This window comes from Tachyglossus aculeatus, chromosome 8 (genome assembly GCF_015852505.1).
Source record: "Tachyglossus aculeatus isolate mTacAcu1 chromosome 8, mTacAcu1.pri, whole genome shotgun sequence".
Classification (NCBI taxonomy): Eukaryota; Metazoa; Chordata; class Mammalia; order Monotremata; family Tachyglossidae; genus Tachyglossus; species Tachyglossus aculeatus.
This window is the reverse complement of record NC_052073.1, coordinates 38,367,509-38,390,362: the sequence shown is the minus strand read 5'-3', so window position 1 is coordinate 38,390,362 and position 22,854 is coordinate 38,367,509. Positions and strand designations below refer to the sequence as shown.

The 22,854-nt window shown below is 54.1% G+C and overlaps 1 protein-coding gene across 1 annotated transcript in view; it reads left to right on the top strand.

The window, feature by feature from the left end:
• The window catches only part of LOC119931732 (myosin-3), a 46,397-nt gene that overhangs the window by 11,596 nt on the left and 11,947 nt on the right, over positions 1–22,854 (top strand). Inside the window, exons 7-31 of the mRNA XM_038750603.1 lie at positions 92–155; positions 278–376; positions 1,924–2,027; positions 2,110–2,248; positions 3,143–3,261; positions 3,375–3,524; positions 3,907–4,077; positions 4,167–4,473; positions 4,590–4,663; positions 6,435–6,522; positions 6,873–6,990; positions 8,600–8,723; positions 8,818–8,954; positions 10,596–10,851; positions 12,983–13,225; positions 14,716–14,892; positions 15,084–15,229; positions 15,320–15,410; positions 16,293–16,682; positions 16,795–16,921; positions 17,315–17,433; positions 17,520–17,716; positions 18,363–18,546; positions 18,834–18,999; positions 21,249–21,373. Coding sequence (XP_038606531.1) covers positions 92–155; positions 278–376; positions 1,924–2,027; positions 2,110–2,248; positions 3,143–3,261; positions 3,375–3,524; positions 3,907–4,077; positions 4,167–4,473; positions 4,590–4,663; positions 6,435–6,522; positions 6,873–6,990; positions 8,600–8,723; positions 8,818–8,954; positions 10,596–10,851; positions 12,983–13,225; positions 14,716–14,892; positions 15,084–15,229; positions 15,320–15,410; positions 16,293–16,682; positions 16,795–16,921; positions 17,315–17,433; positions 17,520–17,716; positions 18,363–18,546; positions 18,834–18,999; positions 21,249–21,373 — 3,915 coding nt within the window. The remainder of the gene's footprint in view (positions 1–91; positions 156–277; positions 377–1,923; positions 2,028–2,109; positions 2,249–3,142; positions 3,262–3,374; positions 3,525–3,906; positions 4,078–4,166; positions 4,474–4,589; positions 4,664–6,434; positions 6,523–6,872; positions 6,991–8,599; positions 8,724–8,817; positions 8,955–10,595; positions 10,852–12,982; positions 13,226–14,715; positions 14,893–15,083; positions 15,230–15,319; positions 15,411–16,292; positions 16,683–16,794; positions 16,922–17,314; positions 17,434–17,519; positions 17,717–18,362; positions 18,547–18,833; positions 19,000–21,248; positions 21,374–22,854) is intronic.

Below are 22,854 nucleotides of genomic sequence, written 5' to 3'. Positions count from 1 at the left end.
CCTGGGGCCGCTGCTCCTAGGAAGGGGGCAGCCCCCCCCCACCCCCCATCTCGTTTTCGACTAACTCTGCCTTCTTCCTCCGCCGTCCCAGGGCAAGTTCATTCGGATTCACTTTGGAACCACTGGGAAGCTGGCCTCGGCGGACATCGAAACGTGTATGCGGACGGGGAGGGCCTGGGTGGGATGGGGGTCGGGGAGAGGGGCGTGTGTGGGAAGGAGGAGGAGGGGACGGGGTGGGAGAGCACCTGGAGACTCGGTGGGGGTGCCTGCGTTCTAGATCTGCTGGAGAAGTCCAGGGTCACCTTCCAGCTCAAGGCTGAAAGGAGCTATCACATCTTCTACCAGATCCTTTCCAACAAGAAGCCCGAGCTGATTGGTGAGATGCCCGCTACCGGGGACCCCGGGGGCCTTGGGGAGGGATTCTCCGGCCCCCGACTCTGCCGGGCCTGAGGGTCTGGAACCCTGGGATCCCCCCAGGGGTCATGGGGGGACCCTCAGAGTGTTTGGGTTCAGTAGGAACGAACTACCGGGGCCCGCCCGTGTCTTCCATTACAGTGTCGGCTCCTCCATCATCATCTTTGTTAAGCGCTTACTATGTGCAAAGCACTGTTCTGAGCGCTGGGAAGGATACAAGGTGATCAGGTTGTCCCTTGTGGGGCTCACAGTCTTAATCCCCATTTTAATAATAACAATAATAATAACGATGGCATTTGTTAAGCCCTTACTATGTGCAGAGCACTGTTCTGCGGCATTCAGCCCGTAACCGACATTCCAGCAGGGCCAAGTCTCACTCCCATAAAGACAGCCTGGTAGACTTGGCTGCTTTCCGGGAGCTGGAGGCTTCAGTGAGAATAATAATCATCATCTTGGTATTTGTTAAGCTCTTACTATGTGCAAAGCACTGTCTTGAGCGCTGGGGAGGATACAAGGTGATCAGGTTGTCCCACGTGGGGCTCACAGTCTTAATCCCCATTTTAATAATAATGATAATAACGATGGCATTTATCAAGCGCTTACTACGTGCACAGCACTGTTCTAAGCGCTGGGGGGGTACAAGGTGATCAAGTTGTCCCACGTGGGGCTCACAGTCTTAATCCCCATTTTACAGATGAGGTAACTGAGGCTCAGAGAAGTTAAGTGACTTGCCCAAGGTCACACAGCAGACGTGGTGGAGTCGGGATTCGACCCATGACCTCCGACCCCAAAGCCCGTGCTCTTTCCAATGAGCCACGCTGCTTCTCTCCTTTTACAGAGGAGGTCACTGAGGCACCGAGAAGTGAAGTGACTTGCCCAAAGTCACCCAGCTGACAAGCGGCATAAATGGTTCTGACGGGATGGGTCTGGCATCTGCTCCCCGAGACCCCCAGACTAGGAACCGGCCTGGTCTAGGTCCCCCTGATTCTCCAGGATGTCTGCACGCATATAACCAGAGACACCCCCCGCCAAAAAAAAACTAAGATCCAGCCCGGCACGGATCTCCCTGATTCTCCAGGCAGGGCCTCTGCATCCCCCCAACCCCCAGAGACCCCCAAACTAAGAACCAACCCAGCACAGATCATCCCTGATTCTCCAGAGTCTCCGCACACCCCCCCCCAACCCCCTGAAGAGTCCCTCGAACTGAGAACCGGCCCAGTGCGGAGCTCCCTGATTATCCAGGATCTCTGCATCCCCACCCCACAGAGACCCCCAAACTAAGAACCAACCCATCGCGAATCTCCTGATTTTCCGGCCCCACCCCTCCACGGAAACCCCCAAACGGAGAATTCGGATCTTCCCGATTCTCCAGCATCGCTGCAGCCTCCTCCTGCAAAGACCCCCCCCAAATTAAACTAACGCAGCTCAGGACCTTCCCTTGGGCAGACCTGCGAGCAGACGACCTCGTTCCCCCCCGCGGTCCCTCCTCAAGCCCCCATATCGTTTCAGAACTGCTCCTGATCACCACCAACCCCTACGATTACCCATTCATCAGCCAGGGAGAGATCCTGGTGGCCAGCATCGATGACACGGAGGAACTGTTGGCCACGGACGTAAGTCGGGGGGCGAGGAGGCGGGCGTCGGCAGGGGACCGCCCGTCGCTCCGCCGGCTTACCCTTTCTTCTCTTCGCACAGAGCGCCATCGACATCCTGGGCTTCACCCCCGATGAGAAGTCGGGGATCTACAAGCTGACCGGAGCCGTGCTGCATTACGGAAACATGAAGTTCAAGCAGAAGCAGAGGGAGGAGCAGGCCGAGCCAGACGGCACCGAAGGTACCCCCACCCTGGGCTGGGGGGTCTCCGGGGGCCCAGTTCTGGCTGGTTCTCTCCCCTCCCCATCTCTGGCGCTTACTGTGTGCCAAGCGTTGTTTCAGCCAGAGACTCTGTCAACTGTGGAAGCGGTGTGGCCTGGTGGAAAGAGCCTGGGTCTGGGACTCAGAGGACCTGGCTTCTAATCAAGAGCTTATAATAGTGCTCTGCACATAGTAAGCGCTTAATAAATGCCATCATTATTATAATCCCAGTTCCGCCACTTGTCAGCTGGGTGACCTCTCTTCACTTCACCGTGCCTCGGTTACCTCAGCAGTAGAGTGGGGATTAAGACCGTGAGTCCCATGGGAGACGGGGGCTGCGTCTGACCCGATTGGCTTGTATCTACCCCGGTGCTTCGAATTACAGTGCTTAGAGCTACAGGATTATTATTATATTATTGTTACGATCCCTTTTAATCACTTACTATGTACGTAGCACTGTAATAATAATAATAATAATGATGGCATTTATTAAGTGCTTACTATGTGCCAAGCACTATTCTAAGCGCTGGGGAGGTTACAAGGTGATCAGGTTGTCCCACGGGGGGCTCACAGTCTTCATCCCCATTTTACAGATAACTGAGGCACGGAGAGGTTAAGTGACTTGCCCAAAGTCACATAGCTGACAGTTGGCGGAGCTGGGGTTCGAACCCATGACCTCTGACCCCAAAGCCCGGGCTGTTTTCACTGAGCCAAGCTGCTTCTCATAAGTGCTAAGTGCTAAGGCAGACACGAGTCTATGTACTGTGCTGTGGCCACAGTGAGCGCTCAGTAAGTTCGATCAACGGACCGATCGATCGATCGGTTCAAGGGATGCTCTGTCTCACCTGCCGCTTCTCCCCTCTCTCCCTGCCAGTGGCCGATAAGACGGCCTACCTGATGGGGCTCAACTCCTCTGACCTGCTCAAGGCGCTGTGCTTCCCCAGGGTGAAAGTCGGCAACGAGTACGTCACCAAGGGCCAGACCGTGGACCAGGTGAGAGGCGGCCCCGGGGCCCCGGCCCGAGGTCCTGGCCCACGTCGGCCATCTCCCGGCCGGTCCGGTCGCCCCTCCCCGCCCCCACAGCGGTCCGGTGGTCATCTCCGCAGGTGCACCACGCCGTGAACGCGCTCTCCAAATCCGTGTACGAGAAACTCTTCCTGTGGATGGTCGCGCGCATCAACCAGCAGCTGGACACCAAACTGCCGCGCCAACATTTCATCGGTGTCCTGGACATCGCCGGCTTTGAGATCTTCGAGGTGGGTTGCCGGGCTCCTCCCGTTGTGGGGGGGGGTGGTCCCGCTCCAGTGGCAGGCCTCGTGGGAGCGGGGCTGAGCCGGGATGGGAGGGAGGTCTGTCCTTGGAAGACCTCTAATCCCTGGGGGAGGGCGAAGAGTGGCACGATGATCAGTACGGCCTGCTGGAGAGGGCTATTGGGGAAAACAAGAGGAGGGATTGGAGGCAGAGGAAAAAACCGCGCAGTGATTTCCGTTTGCTGAAAGGATCTGGTCTCAGGCCGGAAAAGGGGCCGGAGCAGCCCGGCCCGGTTGAGGGGGCCGTTCCCCCACACCCCTCCCCTCCCCGGTGAACGCCGACCCTGTCCCCGACTCACTCCGACCCCCCGGCCCCGGTGTCTTACAGTATAACAGCCTGGAGCAGCTGTGCATCAACTTCACCAACGAGAAGCTGCAGCAGTTCTTCAACCACCACATGTTCGTGCTGGAGCAGGAGGAGTACAAGAAGGAGGGCATCGAGTGGGAGTTCATCGACTTCGGCATGGACCTGGCCGCATGCATCGAGCTCATCGAGAAGGTGGGTCCGGCCGGCCGGCCGCTGGGCGGGCCCGCCCTCTCCCCCCGTCCCCCGCCCCGCCCCGCCGACCGGCTCTCTTCTCCCCGCAGCCGATGGGCATCTTCTCCATCCTGGAGGAGGAGTGCATGTTCCCCAAGGCCACGGACACCTCCTTCAAGAACAAGCTCTACGACCAGCACATCGGCAAGTCCGCCAACTTCCAGAAGCCCAAGCAGGTCAAGGGCAGGGCCGAGGCCCACTTCGCCCTGATCCACTACGCCGGCACCGTGGACTACAGCGTCACCGGTTGGCTGGAGAAGAACAAGGACCCCCTGAACGAGACCGTGGTGGGCCTGTACCAGAAGTCTTCCAACAAGCTCTTGGCTCATCTTTACGCCACCTTCGCCTCCACGGACGGTAATCGGATCCGGTCCACCGAAATCCTTTCCGACGGGGCGGGTCGGTCGAGGGGGACGAGGGGATAGAGCGTCTGGGCGGTCGTGTCGAACCCGGGATCTTTTCGCACCTTCCAGCCGACGCTGGGGCCAAGAAGAAGGTGGCCAAGAAGAAGGGGTCTTCCTTCCAGACGGTCTCGGCCCTCTTCCGGGTAGGGGGATTTTGTTGACGTCTTTGTTGTAATACCTCAGAGCCTCCTCAGATTCCTGCAGTGTGGTACGGTGGGTAGGGAATCAGCGGATTCCCTATCGGATAGAGCCCCGTCCTGGGAGTCAGGAGGATGGCGTGGTTCGGAGAAGCAGCGTGGCTCAGAGAAGCGGTGTGGCTCAGTGGAAAGAGCCCGGGCTTTGAAGTCAGAGGTCAGGGGTTCAAATCCCAGCTCCGCCAATTGTCAGCTGTGTGACTTTGGGCAAGCCACTTCACTTCTCTGGGCCTCAGTTCCCTCATCTGTAAAATGGAGATTAAGACCGTGAGCCCCACGTAGGACAACCTGATCACCTTCTATCTCCCAGCGCTTAGAACAGTGCTTGGTGCATAGTAAGCGCTTAACAAGTACTATTATTATTATTATTATTATTATTATTCTCTGTGCCTCAGTTCCCTCATCTGCAAAATGGGGATTAAGACCATGAGCCCCACGTGGGACAACCTGATCACCTTGTATCCCCCAGTGCTTAGAACAGTGCTTTGCATATAGTAAGTGCTTAACAAGTACCATCATTATTATTATTATTATTATTCATGCCTCAGTTCCCTCATCTGCAAAATGGGGATTAAGACCATGAGCCCCATGTGGGACAACTTGTATTTCCCCCCAATCAATCAATCAATTGTATTTATTGAGCGCTTACTGTGTGCAGAGCACTGTACTAAGCGGTTGGGAAGTACAAGTTGGCAACATATAGAGACAGTCCCTACCCTACCCCCCAGCGCTTAGAACAGTGCTTTGCACATAATAAGCACTTAACAAATGCCATCATTATTATTATTATTATTATCCCGGCTCCGCCACCTGTCTGTCGTGTGCCCATGGGCAAGTCTCTTCATTTCCCTGGGCCTCTGTAAAGTGGGGATTAATCAATCAATCAATCGTATTTATTGAGCGCTTACTGTGTGCAGAGCACCGTACTAAGCGCTTGGGAAGTACAAGTTGGCAACATATAGAGACGGTCCCTACCCAACAGTGGGCTCACAGTCTAGAAGATAAGACTGCGAGCCCCATGAGGGACACGGACTGGGCCCAAATTGATTAGCTGGTGTCTACCCCAGCACTTAGTTCAGTGCCGGGCACATGTTGAGCGCTTCACAGATAGCATTAAAAACAACGAGACGTTGCCAGCCCCTCAGAGAGTCCTGCGAAGAGTTGGTGGGAAGTTTGAGGTGGTGAGGGGGAAAGGAAGGATGCTTCCCGCTTTCTCCCGCCGAGATGAAACCCAGCATCTCGTCTGCGGACTCCTGGTTCCGTGGTCCCTTGGCTTAGTTCCTGCTCCTGCACCAGTGGGGAGGGTTTTCTAACCCCCAGAGTTTCAGGAGTGTGAGTGAGAAGGCAATTTGTCTCCCCTAAAGAGTCGCCCTTGCCGTGTGGTTGCCTAGGCCTCTCCCCGTCCCGTCCCGGGCGGCGGAGGCTGGAGTGGGTGTGCGGCCGGGGCGGCCCACGTGGCCAGTGACGATGCAGACTCCCCAACTCGGAGCTCAGCTAGGCACCCCCGGGGGCCGGGGTCGACCTGGGTCCGGCTGAAGTGTGGCTTACCCGCCGATTTAGACTGTGAGCCCACTGTTGGGTAGGGACTGTCTCTATGTGTTGCCAATTTGTACTTCCCAAGCGCTTAGTACAGTGCTCTGCACATAGTAAGCGCTCAATAAATACGATTGATTGATTGATTGATTGATTGACTCCTGGTCCCATCTGCGGTGTCTCACAGGAAAATCTGAACAAGCTGATGTCCAATTTGAGAACGACTCACCCCCACTTCGTACGCTGCATCATCCCCAACGAAACCAAAACGCCAGGTGAGCGTGGAACGCCGCCTCTGGATCCCGGGGGACGGAGGCGGGGGTCAGGGAGGGGATACCGGCTGGGATTGGGGAGCTGACGGTTCTGGCTTCCGGATGGAGCCCGGGCTTGGGAGTCAAGAGGACCCAGGTTCGAATCCTGGCTCCGCCACTGGCGTGCTGTGTGACCTTGGGCAAGTCGCTTCACTTCTCTGGGCCTCAGGTCCCTCACCTGTCAAATGGGGATGAAGACTGTGTGTCCCACGTGGGACAGGAACTGATCTGTCTCCACCCCAGCGCCTGGCACGCAGTAAACGCTGAACAAATACCCCGATTATTATTATTATTACTATTATTTTGGTTCACAGGGGCCATGGAACATGCTCTTGTCCTGCACCAGCTGCGGTGTAACGGGGTGCTCGAAGGCATCCGCATCTGCCGGAAGGGGTTCCCCAACCGCATCCTCTATGGAGACTTTAAACAACGGTAAGTAGGTGGGGTGCCCGGATAGTCCCGAGGGTGAAAAGGCCCCAAGTCACCGCGAACCGAAGCCTGGGGAAGCTATAAAGCTCCTTGAGGGCAGGGGTCACGGCTTTGGCCTCTACTGTCCTCTTCCAAGAGCTGAGGACAGCACCCGGAGCCTCCGAGTGCCACTGATTGAAAGACCTGAGATTCCTCAAAGGAAGCACTGAGTCCATTGGACTCTCCCAAGCCCTCAGTTCTGTAGATTGTAATCTCTTTGAGGGCAGGGGTCATTTCTTTGCGCTTAGAACAGTGCTCAGCACTTAGAACAGTGCATTTAGACTATGAGCCCACTGTTTTAGACTGTGAGCCCGCTGTTGGGTAGGGACTGTCTCTATATGTTGCCAACTTCTACTTCCCAAGCGCTTAGTACAGTGCTCTGCACACAGTAAGCACTCAATAAATACGATTGATAATGATGATGATGCTCTGCACACAGTGAGCGCTCAATAAATACGATTGATGATGATAGTAAGCGCTTAATAAATGCCATCGTTATTATTACTCTTCGGCCTCTAGTGAACTCTCCCAGCTGCTCGGGATGTTGAAAGCACTTAGCAAGGTGCCATGGATTGAATGATTGTAAGTCCCTTGAGGGGAGGAACTGTGTCGCCTATAAGGCGCTCTCCTGAGGGTGCTCTGCACACGGTGGATCATCATCGTCAATTGTATTTATTGAGCGCTTACTATGTGCAGAGCACTGTACTAAGCGCTTGGGAAGTACAAGTTGGCAACACATAGAGACAGTCCCTACCCAACAGTGGGCTCACAGTCCAAAAGAAGGAGACAGAGAACAAAACCAAACATACCAACAAAATAAAATAAATAGGATAGATATGTACAAGTTAAATAAATAGAGTAATAAATATGTACAACCATATATACATATATACAGGTGCTGTGGGGAAGGGAAGGAGGTAGGATGGGGGGATGGAGAGGGGGAAGAGGGGGAGAGGAAGGAAAGGGCTCAGTCTGGGAAGGCCTCCTGGAGGAGAAGGGGGAATAGGTTTATATAGAACAGTATGGATAGGTCCAGACAGAGCAAAGGGGGGAATAGTTCCAGATGGAGCAAGGCAGGAATAGTTCCAGACAGAACGGGGCGGTGGGGGGGGGGAATACTTCCCGAAAGAGGGGGGGGTGGGTGGCAAGTATGCCAGAGATTACTCTCCCAAGTGCTCAGTCCAGGGCTTGGCACACAGTGGATACGATCGACCGATTGCTTGTAAGCTCCTTGAGGGCAGGGATCGGGTCTACCGACTCTGCTGCCCTCTCCGAAACACCTAGCACAGAGTTTGGCACACCATAGGCGCTCAGTAGATACCGCCTGTAAGCTCCTTGAGAGCAGGGATCAGGTCTATGAACTGTTGCCCTCTCCCAAGCACTTAGCACAGCGCTTGGCACACTACAGGTGCTCAGTAGATACTATCGTAAGCTGCAAGGTCATCGAGGGCAGGGATCGGGCCCACACCGATTCTACCTCCCTCGCCCGAGCGTTGCCATCGTTGCCAATGACCGACTGGTGGGCCGCCCCACTCCGATGACGCCCCCCGACCACTGTGTCCGCGCGGGGCAGGTACCGGGTTCTGAATGCGAGCGCCATCCCGGAGGGGCAGTTCATCGACAGCAAGAAGGCCTGCGAGAAGCTGCTGGCGTCCATCGACATCGACCAAACACAATACAAGTTCGGCCACACCAAGGTGGGCGGGCCGCCCGCGGGCCGGGGGAGGCCGGGCTCCTCTCTCCGGAGCCTCTTGGCGGGATGCCGAGGGTCTTTCCGGGACCGCCCCGCAGGTGTTCTTCAAGGCCGGCTTGCTGGGCACCCTGGAGGAGATGCGGGACGATCGGCTGGCCAAGCTCATCACTCGCACTCAGGCCGTGTGCCGGGGCTTCCTCATGAGAGTGGAGTTCCAGAAAATGGTGCAGAGAAGGTAGGTCTGGTCCCCCGGCCCCTTGGTGAGGTTTTCTGGACGATCGAGCTTCTCCCCTGCTTGCGGGGACTCGGGGCGTCTCACTGACATGTCTGCTGTGTGACCTTGGGCAAGTCACTTAACTTCTCTGAGCCTCAGTCACCTCATCTGTAAAATGGGGATGAAGACTGTGAGCCCCACGTGGGACAACTTGATCACCTTGTATTTCCCCCTGCGCTTAGAACAGTGCTCTGCACATAGTAAGCGCTTAACAAATTCCATTATTACTATTATTATTATTATTATTATTATTATTATTGTTATTATTACCAGCAGCCCACTTCCCCCATCCTCCACGGGGCCGGACAGCGTAACCGAACTTCCGTTTCGGGAAATTCCACGTCCAGTATGATGCCCGCTCCTTCGTTTAGTACAGTGAAGCTGCGGGTCTTAGTGGAAAGAGCCCGGGCTTGGGAGTCAGAGGATGTGGGTTCTAATTCTGGCTCCGCCACTTGTCAGCTGTGTGACTACGGGCAAGTCACTTAATTTCTCTGAGCCTTAGTTACCTCATCTGTAAAATGGGGATGAAGACTGTGAGCCCCACGTGGGACAACTTGATCACCTTGTATTTCCCCCAGCGCTTAGAACAGTGCTCTGCACATAGTAAGCGCTTAACAAATTCCATTATTATTATTATTACCAGCAGCCCGCTTCCCCCATCCTCCACGGGGCCGGACAGTGTAACCGAACTTCCGTTTCGGGAAATTCCACGTCCAGTATGATGCCCGCTCCTTCGTTTAGTACAGTGAAGCAGCGGGTCTTAGTGGAAAGAGCCCGGGCTTGGGAGTCAGAGGACGTGGGTTCTAATCCCGGCTCTGCCCCTTGTCAGCTGTGTGACTCTGGGCAAGTCACTTCACTTCTCTGGTCCTCAGTTACCTCATCTGTAAAATGGGGATTGAGACTGTGAGCCCCACAGGGGACAACCTGATCACCTTGGATCTGCCCCAGCGCCTAGAACAGTGCTCAGCACGTAGTAAATGCTTAACAATTATCATAATTATTATTATTATTATTATTACAGGGCTAAGGACTCAGTACAGTGCCTTGCCCACAGTGAGCGCTCAGTAAATATGATTGAATTGAATTCATTTGAAATGTTCTTAATTTCCAGGGATTTCATTTTCTGCATCCAGTGCGACATCCACGCTTTCATTTGAAATAATAATTGTAACTACGGTCTTTGTTAAGCGCTTACTATGTGCCAAGCACTGTTCTAAGCCCTGGGGTAGATGCAAGTTAATTAGGTTGGACACGGTCCCTGTTCCACATGGGGCTCACAGTCCTGATCCCCATTTTACCAGTGACAGAACTGAGGCCCAGAGAAGTGAAGTGACCTGTCCAAGGTCACGCAGCTAAAAAGTGGCGGAGTCAGAATTAGAACCCAGATCCTTTGGACTCCCAGGCTTGGGCTCTGTCCACTAGGCCAAGGCACTTCTCCAGATCATTTGAAAGGATCTTAATTTCCAGGGAAGGAGTCCATCTTCCTCATCCAGGATGACATCCGTTCCTTGGCTGGAAATGCTCTTCATTTCCAGGGAGGGAATCCATCTTCCCGTCCAGTACGGCGACCGCTCCTTCACCGGAAACGCTCTTGATTTGCAGGGAGTCCATCTACTGCATCCAGTACAACATCCGCGCCTTCATGAACGTCAAGCACTGGCCCTGGATGAAGCTCTTCTTCAAGATCAAGCCGCTGCTGAAGAGCGCGGAGAGGGAGAAGGAGATGGCCACCATGAAGGAGGAGTTCGCCAAGACCAAAGAGGAGCTCGCCAAGTCGGAGGCCAAAAGGAAGGAGCTGGAGGAGAAGATGGTGGCCCTGATCCAGGAGAAGAACGACCTTCAGCTCCAAGTCCAGTCGGTACGTTTTTCCCTCTCTTTCGTGTCGATGGGGTCCAAGAGCAGGTTCACTGGGCAAAGAATTGTTTGTTTCAAGGCCCCCCACCCACCTCCCTGCCCCCTAAATCTCTCTCCTCCCTGATGGACTGGCACTAGAAAATTTCTTAACACGTGGCTCGGTGGAAAGAGCCCGGGCTTGGGACTCAGAGGTCATGGGTTCTAATCCCAGCTCTGCCCCTTGTTAGCTGTGTGACTTTGGGCAAATCGCTTCACTTCTCGGTGCCTCAGTTCCCTCATCTGTAAAATGGGGATTAAGACTGTGAGCTCCACGTGGGACAACCTGATCACCTTGTATCCCCCCAGTGCGTAGAACAGTGCTTTGCACATAGTAAGCACTTAACAAATGCCATTATTATTATTATTATTGTTAATCTATCAATGGCATGTATTATATGCCTTCTGGATGCAGAGCAGAGAAACAATTTCTCTCTTACAAAGAAACGCGTGGCTCAGTGGAAAGAGCTCGGGCTTGGGACTCAGAGGTCTTGGGTTCTAATCCCAGCTCAGCCGCTTGTCAGCTGTGTGACTTTGGGCAAATCGCTTCACTTCTCGGTGCCTCAGTTCCCTCATCTGTAAAATGGGGATTAAGACTGTGAGCCCCACGTGGGACAACCTGATCACCTTATATCCCCCCAGTGCGTAGAACAGTGCTTTGCACATAGTAAGCACTTAACAAATGCCATTATTATTATTATTATTATTATTATTAATCTATCAATGGCATGTATTACATGCCTTCTGGATGCAGAGCAGAGAAACAATTTCTCTCTTACAAAGAAATGCGTGGCTCAGTGGAAAGAGCTCGGGCTTGGGACTCAGAGGTCATGGGTTCTAATCCCAGCTCTGCCGCTTGTCAGCTGTGTGACTTTGGGCAAATCGCTTCACTTCTCGGTGCCTCAGTTCCCTCATCTGTAAAATGGGGATTAAGACTGTGAGCCCTACGTGGGACAACCTGATCACCTTGTATCCCCCCCAGTGCTTAGAACAGTGCTTTGCACATAGTAAGCGCTTAACAAATGCCATTATTATTATTATTATTATTATTATTCATCTATCAATGGCATGTATTACGTGCCTTCTGGATGCAGAGCAGAGAAACAACATGGCCTAGTGGAAAAAGCACAGGCTTGGGAATCAGAAGACCTGGGTTCTAAACTTGGTTCGGCCTCTTGTCTGTCGTGTGACTGTGGGCAAGTCGCTTCACTTCTCTGTGCCTCAGTTACCTCATCTGTTAAATGGGATTGAGCCTGTGAGCCCCATGTGGAACATGGACTCTGTCCAACCTGATTAGTTTGGATCTACCCCGGCAATTAGTACAGCGCCTTGCATGTAGTAAGCACTTAACAAATAATAATAATAACGATGGTATTTGTTAAGCGCTTACTATGTGCAAAACACTGTTCTAAGAGCTGGGGGAATGCAAGGTGATCAGGTTGTCACATGTGGGGCTCAGTCTTAATCCCCGTTTTACAGATGAGGGAACTGAGGCCCAGAGAAGTGAAGTGACTTACCCAAAGTCACACAGCTGACAATTGGCGGAGCTGGGATTTGAACCCATGACCTCAACTCCAAAACCCAGGCTCTTTCCACTGAGCCATGCTGCTTCTCTACTACTATGATTATTGTTACTATTATTATTATCAAGTGTGAGTAGGTTAGAATACTAATGATGGCATTTATTAAGCGCTTACTATGTGCAAAGTAAGGTTCTAAGCACTGGGGAGGCTACAAAGTGATCAGGTTGTCCCACGGGGGGCTCACAGTCTTAATCCCCATTTTCCAGATGAGGTCACTGAGGCCTAGAGAAGTGAAGTGACTTGCCCAAAGTCACGCAGCTGACAGTTGGTGGAGTCGGGATTTGAACCCATGACCTTTGACTCCAAAGCCCGGGCTCTTTCCACTGAGCCACGCTGCTTCTCTAATGTGTGAGCCTGTTGGTCCAGAAGCGTGAGCGGGTTAGTGTGAATGATTCCGTCTTTCCAGAGGTGGGAGTGGGTTTGTGCGTGAGTTCTGCCTGCCCAGAAGCGGCAGGGGCCGGACGTGAGTGCGAAGGTCCTCGGGAGGCCCAAAAGCTCTAACATCTCTCCCGAAAGGAAAGCGAGAACCTGTTGGATGCGGAGGAGAGGTGCGACCAGCTGATCAAGACGAAAATCCAGCTGGAGGCCAAAGTCAAAGAGGTGACGGAGAGGGCGGAGGACGAGGAGGAGATCAACGCCGAGCTGACGGCCAAGAAGAGGAAGCTGGAGGACGAGTGCTCCGAGCTGAAGAAGGACATCGACGACCTGGAGCTGACGCTGGCCAAGGTGGAGAAGGAGAAGCACGCCACCGAGAACAAGGTATCCTCCGAGTGGGGCTGCTGATAATAATAATAATGGCATTTATTAAGCGCTTACTACGTGCAAATCACCGTTCTAAGCGCTGGGGAGGTGACAAGGTGATCCGGTTGTCCCCCGGGGGGCTCACAGTCTTCATCCCCATTTTACGGATGAGGGAACTGAGGCCCAGAGAAGTGAAGTGACTTGCCCAGAGCCACCCAGCTGGCAACTGGCGGAGCTAAGGGGGCTCTGTGGGGTGGGTGCTGTGCTGGGTGGGAGGGCTGTACGGGGCAGGGAGGGAGAAGCGAGCGCTACTGTTAGCAGTAGGCCTGGCACAGAAATGATTCTGCTCCCTTGTTGGCCCCCCCTTACTGGCTTCCCAAGAACCGCCCCCCCCACTAGCCCCCCAACAACCAACTTCTTTCCACGAGCCCCCCGACAACCAGCTCCTCCCCCCAAGTTCCCCCCTCATCAGGTCCCCAACTACCAGCTCTCCCAATCAGCTCCACAAATTCAAATCTCACCGATCGGATCTCAAATTGTGTGCCAGACCACACTACCTCACTTGTAGAGGGAGGAGAATTCTACTTTTCAACGATAAAACACGGCTTCCTGAATCTCCTATGTTTTTCTCCACCTCGAGCTTCTTACCGTTATAGTTCTGCAGGTTAAGATGTCTATCAGTGACTTCCATTTGGGATACAGAATGTCATTTCAGCTTCAATCAATCAATCAATCGTATTTATTGAGCGCTTACTGTGTGCAGAGCACTGTACTAAGCGCTTGGGAAGTCCAAGTTGGCAACATATAGAGACAGTCCCTACCCAACAGTGGGCTCACAGTCTAGAAGAGCTTCATGCTCTTGTGGTTGGGGGGAAATGACGATAGGGCATTTAGTTCAAGCTTCCGGCAGAAAACCGTTAAGACGGGCATTTGTTAGGACCTGGAAATGTCACAGCACAGCACAGCACCCTTCCAGGCCCCCCCTCCTTCAGCCACCCCCCATTCCGCCAAGTCAGGTCTCCATAATCAGCTCCAGAAAGACCCGGGAGCCAGAAGGTCATGGGTTCTAATCCCGGCTCCACCATTTGTCTGTTAAGTGGCCTTAGGCAAGTCGCTTCACTTCCCAGTGCCTCAGTTACCTCAGCTGCAAAATGAGGACTGAGTTTGGGAGCCCCACGTGGGACTGCGTCCAATCCGATTTACTCGTGTCCACTCCAGCACTTAGTACAGTGCCTGGCACATAGTGAACACTTAACAGATACCATTATCATTATTATTATTCCTACCAGCTCGCCCCGTCAGGTCCCCCACAACCCGCTTCCCCGGAACCAGCTCGGGATTACTTGTTTTCCCCACTGGGTCCGCTCCGGATTTCCCAGCGCCCCCAACACTCCCAGCTCGGATGCTAGATGCCCTCGTGAGGCCTAGGGTGCCCCGGGGAGAGCTGTGTTGGGGGGATGACCGGGGCCGGCGGGCCTGCTCACCCCACCCGCCACATCGCCCACCAGGTGAAGAATCTGACCGAGGAGCTGGCCGGCCTGGACGAGACCATCGCAAAATTAACCAAGGAGAAGAAAGCCCTGCAGGAGGCTCATCAGCAGACCTTAGATGACCTCCAGGCAGAGGAAGACAAAGTCAACTCTCTGACCAAAGTCAAGAGCAAACTGGAACAGCAAGTGGATGATGTGAGTCTGGTTCCCAGCGGGGACCGGCTCCTTCCGTAAGGTGTCCCCTCTCCCACCCATTCCCCCCCTCTCCCATTCTCCCTCTTCCGCCACCCATCCCCTCACCCATCTGTCCCCTCTCCCCTCTTCCCCCCGCCAATCCCCTCTCTCAACACGACGCCTCCCCACCAGCGCCGCTCTTTCTCCTTCAGCTGGAGAGCTCCCTGGAACAGGAAAAGAAATTCCGGGTGGATCTCGAACGTTGTAAGCGCAAGCTGGAAGGAGACTTGAAACTTGCCCAGGAGTCCCTCCTGGACCTGGAAAACGACAAGCAGCAGCTGGAGGAACGGTTGAAGAAGTAGGGAGCCAACAGGGCAGTGTTGTGGGGGGGTGTCTCCCTCTGAGGCTAGCCTGGTGGGGGTCTTCAGCGTTTCCCTCTCCCTTGCAGGAAGGACTTCGAGTACTGTCAGCTGCAGAGCAAGGTGGAGGATGAGCAGAATCTGGGGCTGCAGCTTCAAAAGAAAATTAAAGAGCTGCAGGTCAGTGGATTGGAGATGACCCTGAAACTGGGTGGGATGGGACAACAGGCATACATATAGACTGTAAGCTCACTGTGAGCACTGGGACCCAAGTGCTTAGTACAGTGCTCTTCACACAGTAAGCACTCAATAAATACCACTGATGGATTCATCGATTCATCGACTGTCAGTCGGTTGTATTTACTGAGCGCTTACTGTGTGCACAGCATTGTACTAAGCGCTTGAGAGAGGACAGCGAAATAATAAACAGACACATTCCCTCCCCACTGGCCCTGCAGTCCCGCCCACAGCCTAGGTAGTGTCCACCGTTCTCCCACGATCTCTCCCCGTCGGAGCCCACCTTTGCCGTGGCACGTTCCGCCCTCCATCATTCCCAGTCTCGTTCTGTGGGATCACCTGAAGGAGGGGAGGGAAAATGCTGTTGGAAGTGTTGGACTGTGTCCGATCCGATTTGCTTGTATTCACCCCAGAGCTTAGTACGGTGCGTGGCACGTGGTAAGTGCTTAACAAGTACCTGTAATTATTATTATTATTGCCATGGGTTGCCACTCCATCCCTGTGACTGGAATCCAGAGTGGGCTCAGGGCAGAGAACTGGCTGAGCCCTCCCTCGGGTCACCCCATCCGGCCCGGCCCGGGTTCTCTGAAGCCCGAGGCCAACGGGTGAAGGGAGTTTTCCACGATGGCCATTCCCACGGCGCCGTTCGGAAATCCTACTCTGACCTCGGTGGGGGATCTTGTGCGTGGGCCGAGGGGGAGCCAGCTGAGGGACGACGGGAGGGGTGGAACCCAAACTGGAACTGACCCTGGGTCAGGAAGGGTGGCACTGGGCCCTCCACGCCCAGGCCTCGGGTTGGCGACCACAATGGGTCCGTGCCCACAGGCCCGGATCGAGGAGCTGGAGGAAGAGATAGAGGCGGAGAGGGCAACGCGGGCCAAGACGGAGAAGCAGCGGAGCGACTATGCCCGGGAGCTGGAGGAGCTGAGCGAGCGGCTGGAGGAGGCCGGCGGGGCCACCTCCACCCAGATCGAGATGAACAAGAAACGTGAGGCCGAGTTCCAGAAGCTGCGGCGGGACCTGGAGGAGGCCACCCTGCAGCACGAGGCCACGGCGGCCGCCCTGCGCAAGAAGCACGCCGACAGCGTGGCCGAGCTCGGGGAGCAGATCGACAGCCTGCAGCGCATCAAGCAGAAGCTGGAGAAGGAGAAGAGCGAGCTGAAGATGGAGATCGACGACCTGGCCAGCAACCTCGAATGCGTCACCAAGTCCAAGGTGCGTGTGGACACCGGCCCCCCGTCCCCATCCGAGGAGACTGAGGTGCCGTGGCTGGAGGGGGGTGTTCGGGGGGCAACCGGTTCACTCCTCCGGCGGGCGGATGTTTCAGGCCAACCTAGAAAAGTTATGCCGAACTCTGGAGGACCAAGTAAGCGAGGCTAAGAGCAAGGCAGAAGAGACACAGAGGAGCCTGAATGAACTGACCACGCAGAAGGCCCGGCTGCAGACTGAGGCGGGTAGGTGACGAGCTGAGGACGGTGGCGATGCCCCCCTGGGCTGCCAACCATTCTACCCGTGCCATTCCCCACTTCCTTTCCTTCTCCTCTCTACTCCTCCCCTCCACTCGCCTATCCTCTCTCCCTGGTCCTCCTTTCCCTTCCCTCCTCCCCTTTCCCACCTTCTCTCGGCCCTACAGCGGGAGTGCCCGGGTCGCGGAGTGGCAGTCCCCAGAGTGTCTTGACTGGCCCGCTGAAACGCATTTTTCTAGACTGTGAGCCCGTTGTTGGGTAGGGACCGCCCCTATATGTTGCCAGCTTGTACTTCCCAAGCGCTTAGTCCAGTGCTCTGCACACAGTAAGCGCTCAATAAATGCGACTGGATGAGTGAATGAATCTTCCTCCCGATCCCAGGCGAGCTAAGTCGTCAGTTGGAAGAGAAGGAGAGTATCGTCTCCCAGCTTTCCAGGAGCAAGCAAGCGTTCACCCAGCAACTGGAAGAACTCAAGAGGCAGTTGGAGGAAGAGAGCAAGGTAGCCCTCCTGCTGCCACCCGGATGGCCCCGAGGACCCCACGGGGGTGGGCCCGGTCGCCCTGACATCTGTCCCCTCTCCCTCAGGCCAAGAACGCCCTGGCCCACGCCCTCCAGTCCTCCCGCCACGACTGCGACCTGCTGCGGGAGCAGTACGAGGAGGAGCAGGAAGCCAAGGCCGAGCTGCAGAGGGCCTTGTCTAAGGCCAACAGCGAGGTCGCCCAGTGGAGGACCAAATACGAGACCGATGCCATCCAGCGCACGGAAGAGCTGGAGGAAGCCAAGTAGGTGGCCACTGGGCTCGTTGGAGTGTCTGGCCTGTCCATGCTGCGTCCCCGTCCAAAGGCAGTGTTGGACTCAGAAGCGTTAGGGAGTGGAAACCCCACTCTTAATAAAACCCCCAACGCATCTCCCCTTAGACTCTAAGCTTCTGGGTAGAGATTGCTTTTGCCAACTCTGTTATATTTTCTAAAGCGCTTAATACACACAGTAAGCCCTCAATAAATACCTCTGATTGATCAATCTCTTTCAACTCTTCCTCCCCAAACCCAGCAAGGAGTGCGGGGCTTCTGAGTGTCTCCTCCTCCTCCTTATTATCATTGTTGATGGTATTTGAGCACTCGCTGTGTACAGAGAGAGCACTGTCCTGAGTGTTTGGGAGACTACCCGCTGGAGAGGAGTCACCTCGGTCTCAGGTTGTGACAAAGCCCTGTCAGCTGGGCCTGTTCATTCCATCGTATTTATTGAGCGCTTACTGTGTGCAGAGCACTGTACTAAGAGCACGGGAAGTACAGTTGTCCTGTGAGCCAAGGAGATTGCTCCGGGTTGACTGGGAGGAAGAAGCGCAGACTTTGGGCGACCAGTAAGCCCCCGTAGGCGGGCGGTTCCGGAGTGGGTTGGAAGTCCTGTTTCTTCTCTCGTTCCCGAAAGGAAAAAACTGGCCCAGCGCCTTCAGGACGCCGAGGAGCAGGTGGAGGCCGTGAACGCCAAGTGCGCGTCATTAGAAAAGACCAAGCAGAGGCTGCAAGGGGAGGTGGAGGACCTGATGATCGACGTCGAGAGGGCCAACTCGCTGGCCGCGGCGCTCGACAAGAAGCAGAGGAATTTCGATAAGGTGCCCACCGCTCCGGACTGACGGACCCTTCGCGCTGGCCGCCCGCTTCCGCCCCAATTCCACCAGGGATGAGGGGGCCGGGAGGGTTGGGCGCGGACAGATGGGTAGGGCGTTGGGGGAACCCGGATGGTACCTCGAGACCCAAGCTGACTGCTGGGCTTCCCAGGCAGAGCTGGCGCTGGTGGGATGGGGAGACTGGATGTCGAAGATCACAGATGGGGGGATCCTGGGGGAGGCCTCCCCAGAGGGGGTCTGACCTGGTGGGCTCGTGTGCCCTCCTCCCCCAGGTCCTGGCCGAATGGAAGACCAAGTGCGAAGAGAGCCAAGCGGAGCTGGAGGCATCGCTGAAGGAGTCCCGCACGCTGAGCACGGAGCTATTCAAGCTCAAAAATGCCTACGAGGAGTCCTTGGACCAACTGGAGACCGTGAAGCGGGAGAACAAGAACCTGGAGCGTAAGAGATGGGAGCGGAAAGGGATCGGCGCGGCCTAGCCAGATGGAGAGGAGCCCAAGGGGCCGGGGGACGCCCGTCTTTAAGGCTCTGAGGGGATTGGAGAGGAGACGGACGGTCGGCTGTCGGAGGACCGAACGGGAGAAAACAGCAGAGGAGGGGTCTCAGGACAGACTTACTGACAGTCAGGATGCTCTGCCAATGGAGCTAATAATAATAATAATCATCTTAGTATTATTATTATGGTATTTATTAAGCATTTACTACATGCAAGCACCGTTCTGGGGTCGATACAAGGTCATCAGGTTGGACACAGTCCCCTGTCCCACATGGGGCTCACAGCCTTAATCCCCGTTTTCCAGTTGAGGGAACTGAGGCCCAGAGAAGTGAGGTGACTTGCCCATGGTCACACAGCAGAGAAGTGGCAGAGCCGGGATTAGAACTCACGTCCCTTAAATCCCAAGCCCAGGCTCTTGCTACTAGGCTAAGATGCTTCTCATGCTAAGGAAGGGTCTTTCTTCAGGGGCCTTTAAGAAAGATCGGGAGTCTCCTTAGCCGAGTGGGGTGATCGCTGACCTGTCCGGAGGCAGGGGACTGGACCTCTGGCGAATCACTTAACCCCTGCGTTGCCTCAGTCTCCTGTATGATGGGGGGGAAAAATCCACCCCCATCCCTCTTCCCACTCAGGGATCTTGTGAGGATCAAGGAGATCAGCAAAGGGAACGCGCTTTGGGAAATAAAATTGCCACCTGCAAAGGGGTCACCAGCCCCTGGAAGAAGAAGAAGAAGAAGAACGACATTTTTTAAGCGCTTACTATGTGCCAAGCGCTGGGGAAGTTACAAGGTGATCAGGTTGCCCCATGGGGGGCTCACAGTCTTAATCCCCATTTTACAGATGAGGGAACTGAGGCACAGAGAAGTGACTTGCCCAAAGTCACACAGTGACAATTGGTGGTGCCGGGATTTGAACCCATGACCTCTGACTCCAAAGCCCGGGCTCTTTCCACTGAGCCACGCTGCTTCTCTGGAGTCGAATCACTGGAAAAAGTCAGGGGTGGAGAGGAAGTAGAGGTTTGACCATCCACATCACATTGCCATCTTTTAGACTGTGAGCCCACTGTTGGGTAGGGACTGTCTCTATATGTTGCCAACTTGTACTTCCCAAGCGCTTAGTACAGTGCTCTGCACACAGTAAGCGCTCAATAAATACGATTGATTGATTGATTGATTGCCACCGACTAGTCACCGGAATTTCCTGAGCTCCTGCCTGTGCGGAGCACTGCACTTGGGAGAGTTGCCACGGTCTACAGGCCCGGGGTCAGAGTGCCGATTTTGAAGTCAATCAGGAGGCTCCTCTAGTGTCCTGCTGCTGGTCCCACCTGCTGTGTGACCTTGGACAAGTCACTTCACTTCTCTGGGCCTCAGTTACCTCGTCTGTAAAATGGGGATTGAGACTGAGCCCCAGGTGGGTCAGGGACTATGTCTAACTTAAATAAAATAATGATGGCATTGATTAAGCGCTTACTGTGTGCAAAGCACTGTTCTAAGCGCTGGGGAGGTTACAAGGTGATCAGGTTGTCCCACAGGGGGCTCACAGTCTTAATCCCCATTTTACAGAGGAGGTCACTGAGGCACAGAGAAGTGACTTGCCCAAAGTCCCACAGCTGACAATTGGTGGAGCCGGGATTTGAACCTATGACCTCTGACCCCAAAGCCCGGGCTCTTTCCACCGAACCAAAGCTGCTTGATAACTTTGGATCCCCCCCAGTGCTTAGTACGGTGCCTGGCATCATCATCAATCGTATTTATTGAGCGCTTACTGTGTGCAGAGCACTGTACTAAGCGCTTGGGAAGTACAAATTGGCAACATATAGAGACAGTCAGCGCTTAACCGTGGCTCAGTGGAAACAGCACGGGCTTTGAAGCCAGAGGTTGTGGGTTCAAATTCCGGCTCCGCCACTTGTGAGCTGGGTGACTTTGGGCAAGTCACTTCTCTGGGCCTCAGTTCCCTCATCTGTGAAATGGGGCTGAAGACTGTGATGTCCACGTGGGACCACCTGATTACCTTGTATCTACCCCAGCGCTTAGAACAGTGCTTTAGACATAGTAAGCGCTTAACAAATACCAACATTATTATTATTATGATTAACAAATGCCCTTAAAAAAAAATCTCCTTCCTGGGAATGGGAGAACGGGGGTTCGGACAACTGCCAAATCCCAGGCTCCCGATTGTCGCCTATCCTTGTTTCCAGAGGAGATCGCCGACCTCACGGAGCAGCTTGCTGAGAACGGCAAGACCATCCATGAGCTGGAGAAGTCCAGGAAGCAGACTGAATTGGAGAAGTCTGAAATCCAGCTGGCTCTCGAGGAAGCAGAGGTAGGCGGTAATGATCAATCAATCGTATTTATTGAGCGCTTACTGTGTGCAGAGCACTGTACTAAGCACTTGATGATGATAATAATTACTGTGGTATTTGTTAAGGCACTTACTATGTAATAATAATAATAATAATGGCATTTATTAAGCACTTACTATGTGCAAAGCACTGTTCTAAACGCTGGGGGATACAAGGTGATCAGGTTGTCCCATGTGGGGCTCGCAGTCTTCATCCCATTTTACAGATGAGGTAACAGAGGCACAGAGAAGTTAAGTGGCTTGCCCAAGGCCCCACAGCTGACAAATGGCGGAGCCGGGATTCGAACCCATGACCTCTGACTCCAAAGCCCGTGCTCTTTCCATTGAGCCACGCTGCTTCTATGTGCCGGGCACAGTACTAAATGCTGGGGTGGAGACGAGAAAATCGGGCTGGACACTGTCCCTGTCCTACGTGGGGCTCACAGACTTCATCCCCATTTTACAATGGAGGGAACTGAGGCACAGAGAAGTGAAGTAATACTACTACTAATAATGGCATTTATTAATAATAATAATAATAATGGCATTTGTTAAGCGTTTACCATGTGCGGAGCACTGTTCTAAGTGCTAGGGTGGATACAAGATGATCAAGTTCAATCTTGTTTATTAAGCGCTTACTGTGTGAAGAGTTGTCCCATGTGGGGCTCACAGTCTTAATTCCCATTTTACAGATGAGGTAACTGAGGCTCAGAGAAGTGAAGTGACTTGCCCAAGCTCACACAGCTGACAATTGGCAGAGCCGGGATTCAAACCCATGACCTCTGACTCCAAAGCCCGGGCTCTTTCCACTGAGCCACGCTGCTTCAAGCGCTTACTATGTGCTGGGCACTGTACTAAACGCTGGGGTGGAGACGAGAAAATCGGGCTGGACACAGTCCCTGTCCTACATGGGGCTCACAGACTTCATCCCCATTTTACAATGGAGGGAACTGAGGCACAGAGAAGTGAAGTAATAATAATAATAATAATGGCATTTATTAAGCGTTTACTATGTGCAAAGCACTGTTCTAAGCGCTGGGAGGTTACAAGGTGATCAGGTTGTCCCCCGGGAGGCTCACAGTTTTAATCCCCATTTTACAGATGAGGGAGCTGAGGCCCAGAGAAGTGAAGTGACTTTCCCAAAGTCACACAGCTGACAGTTGGCGGTGCCGGGATTAGAATCCAGGTCCTTCTAACTTCTGGGCCCGTGCTCTTTCCACCAGGCCATACTGCTTCCATAAGCAGCGTGGCTCAGTGGAAAGGAGCACGGGCTTTGGAGTCAGAGGTCATGGGTTCAAATCCCGGCTCTGCCAATTGTCAGCTGGGTGACTATGGGCAAGTCACTTCACTTCTCTGGGCCTCAGTTCCCTCATCTGTAAAATGGGGATTAAAACTGTGAGCCCCCCGTGGGACAACCTGATCACCTTGTTACCTCACCAGCGCTTAGAACAGTGCTTTGCACA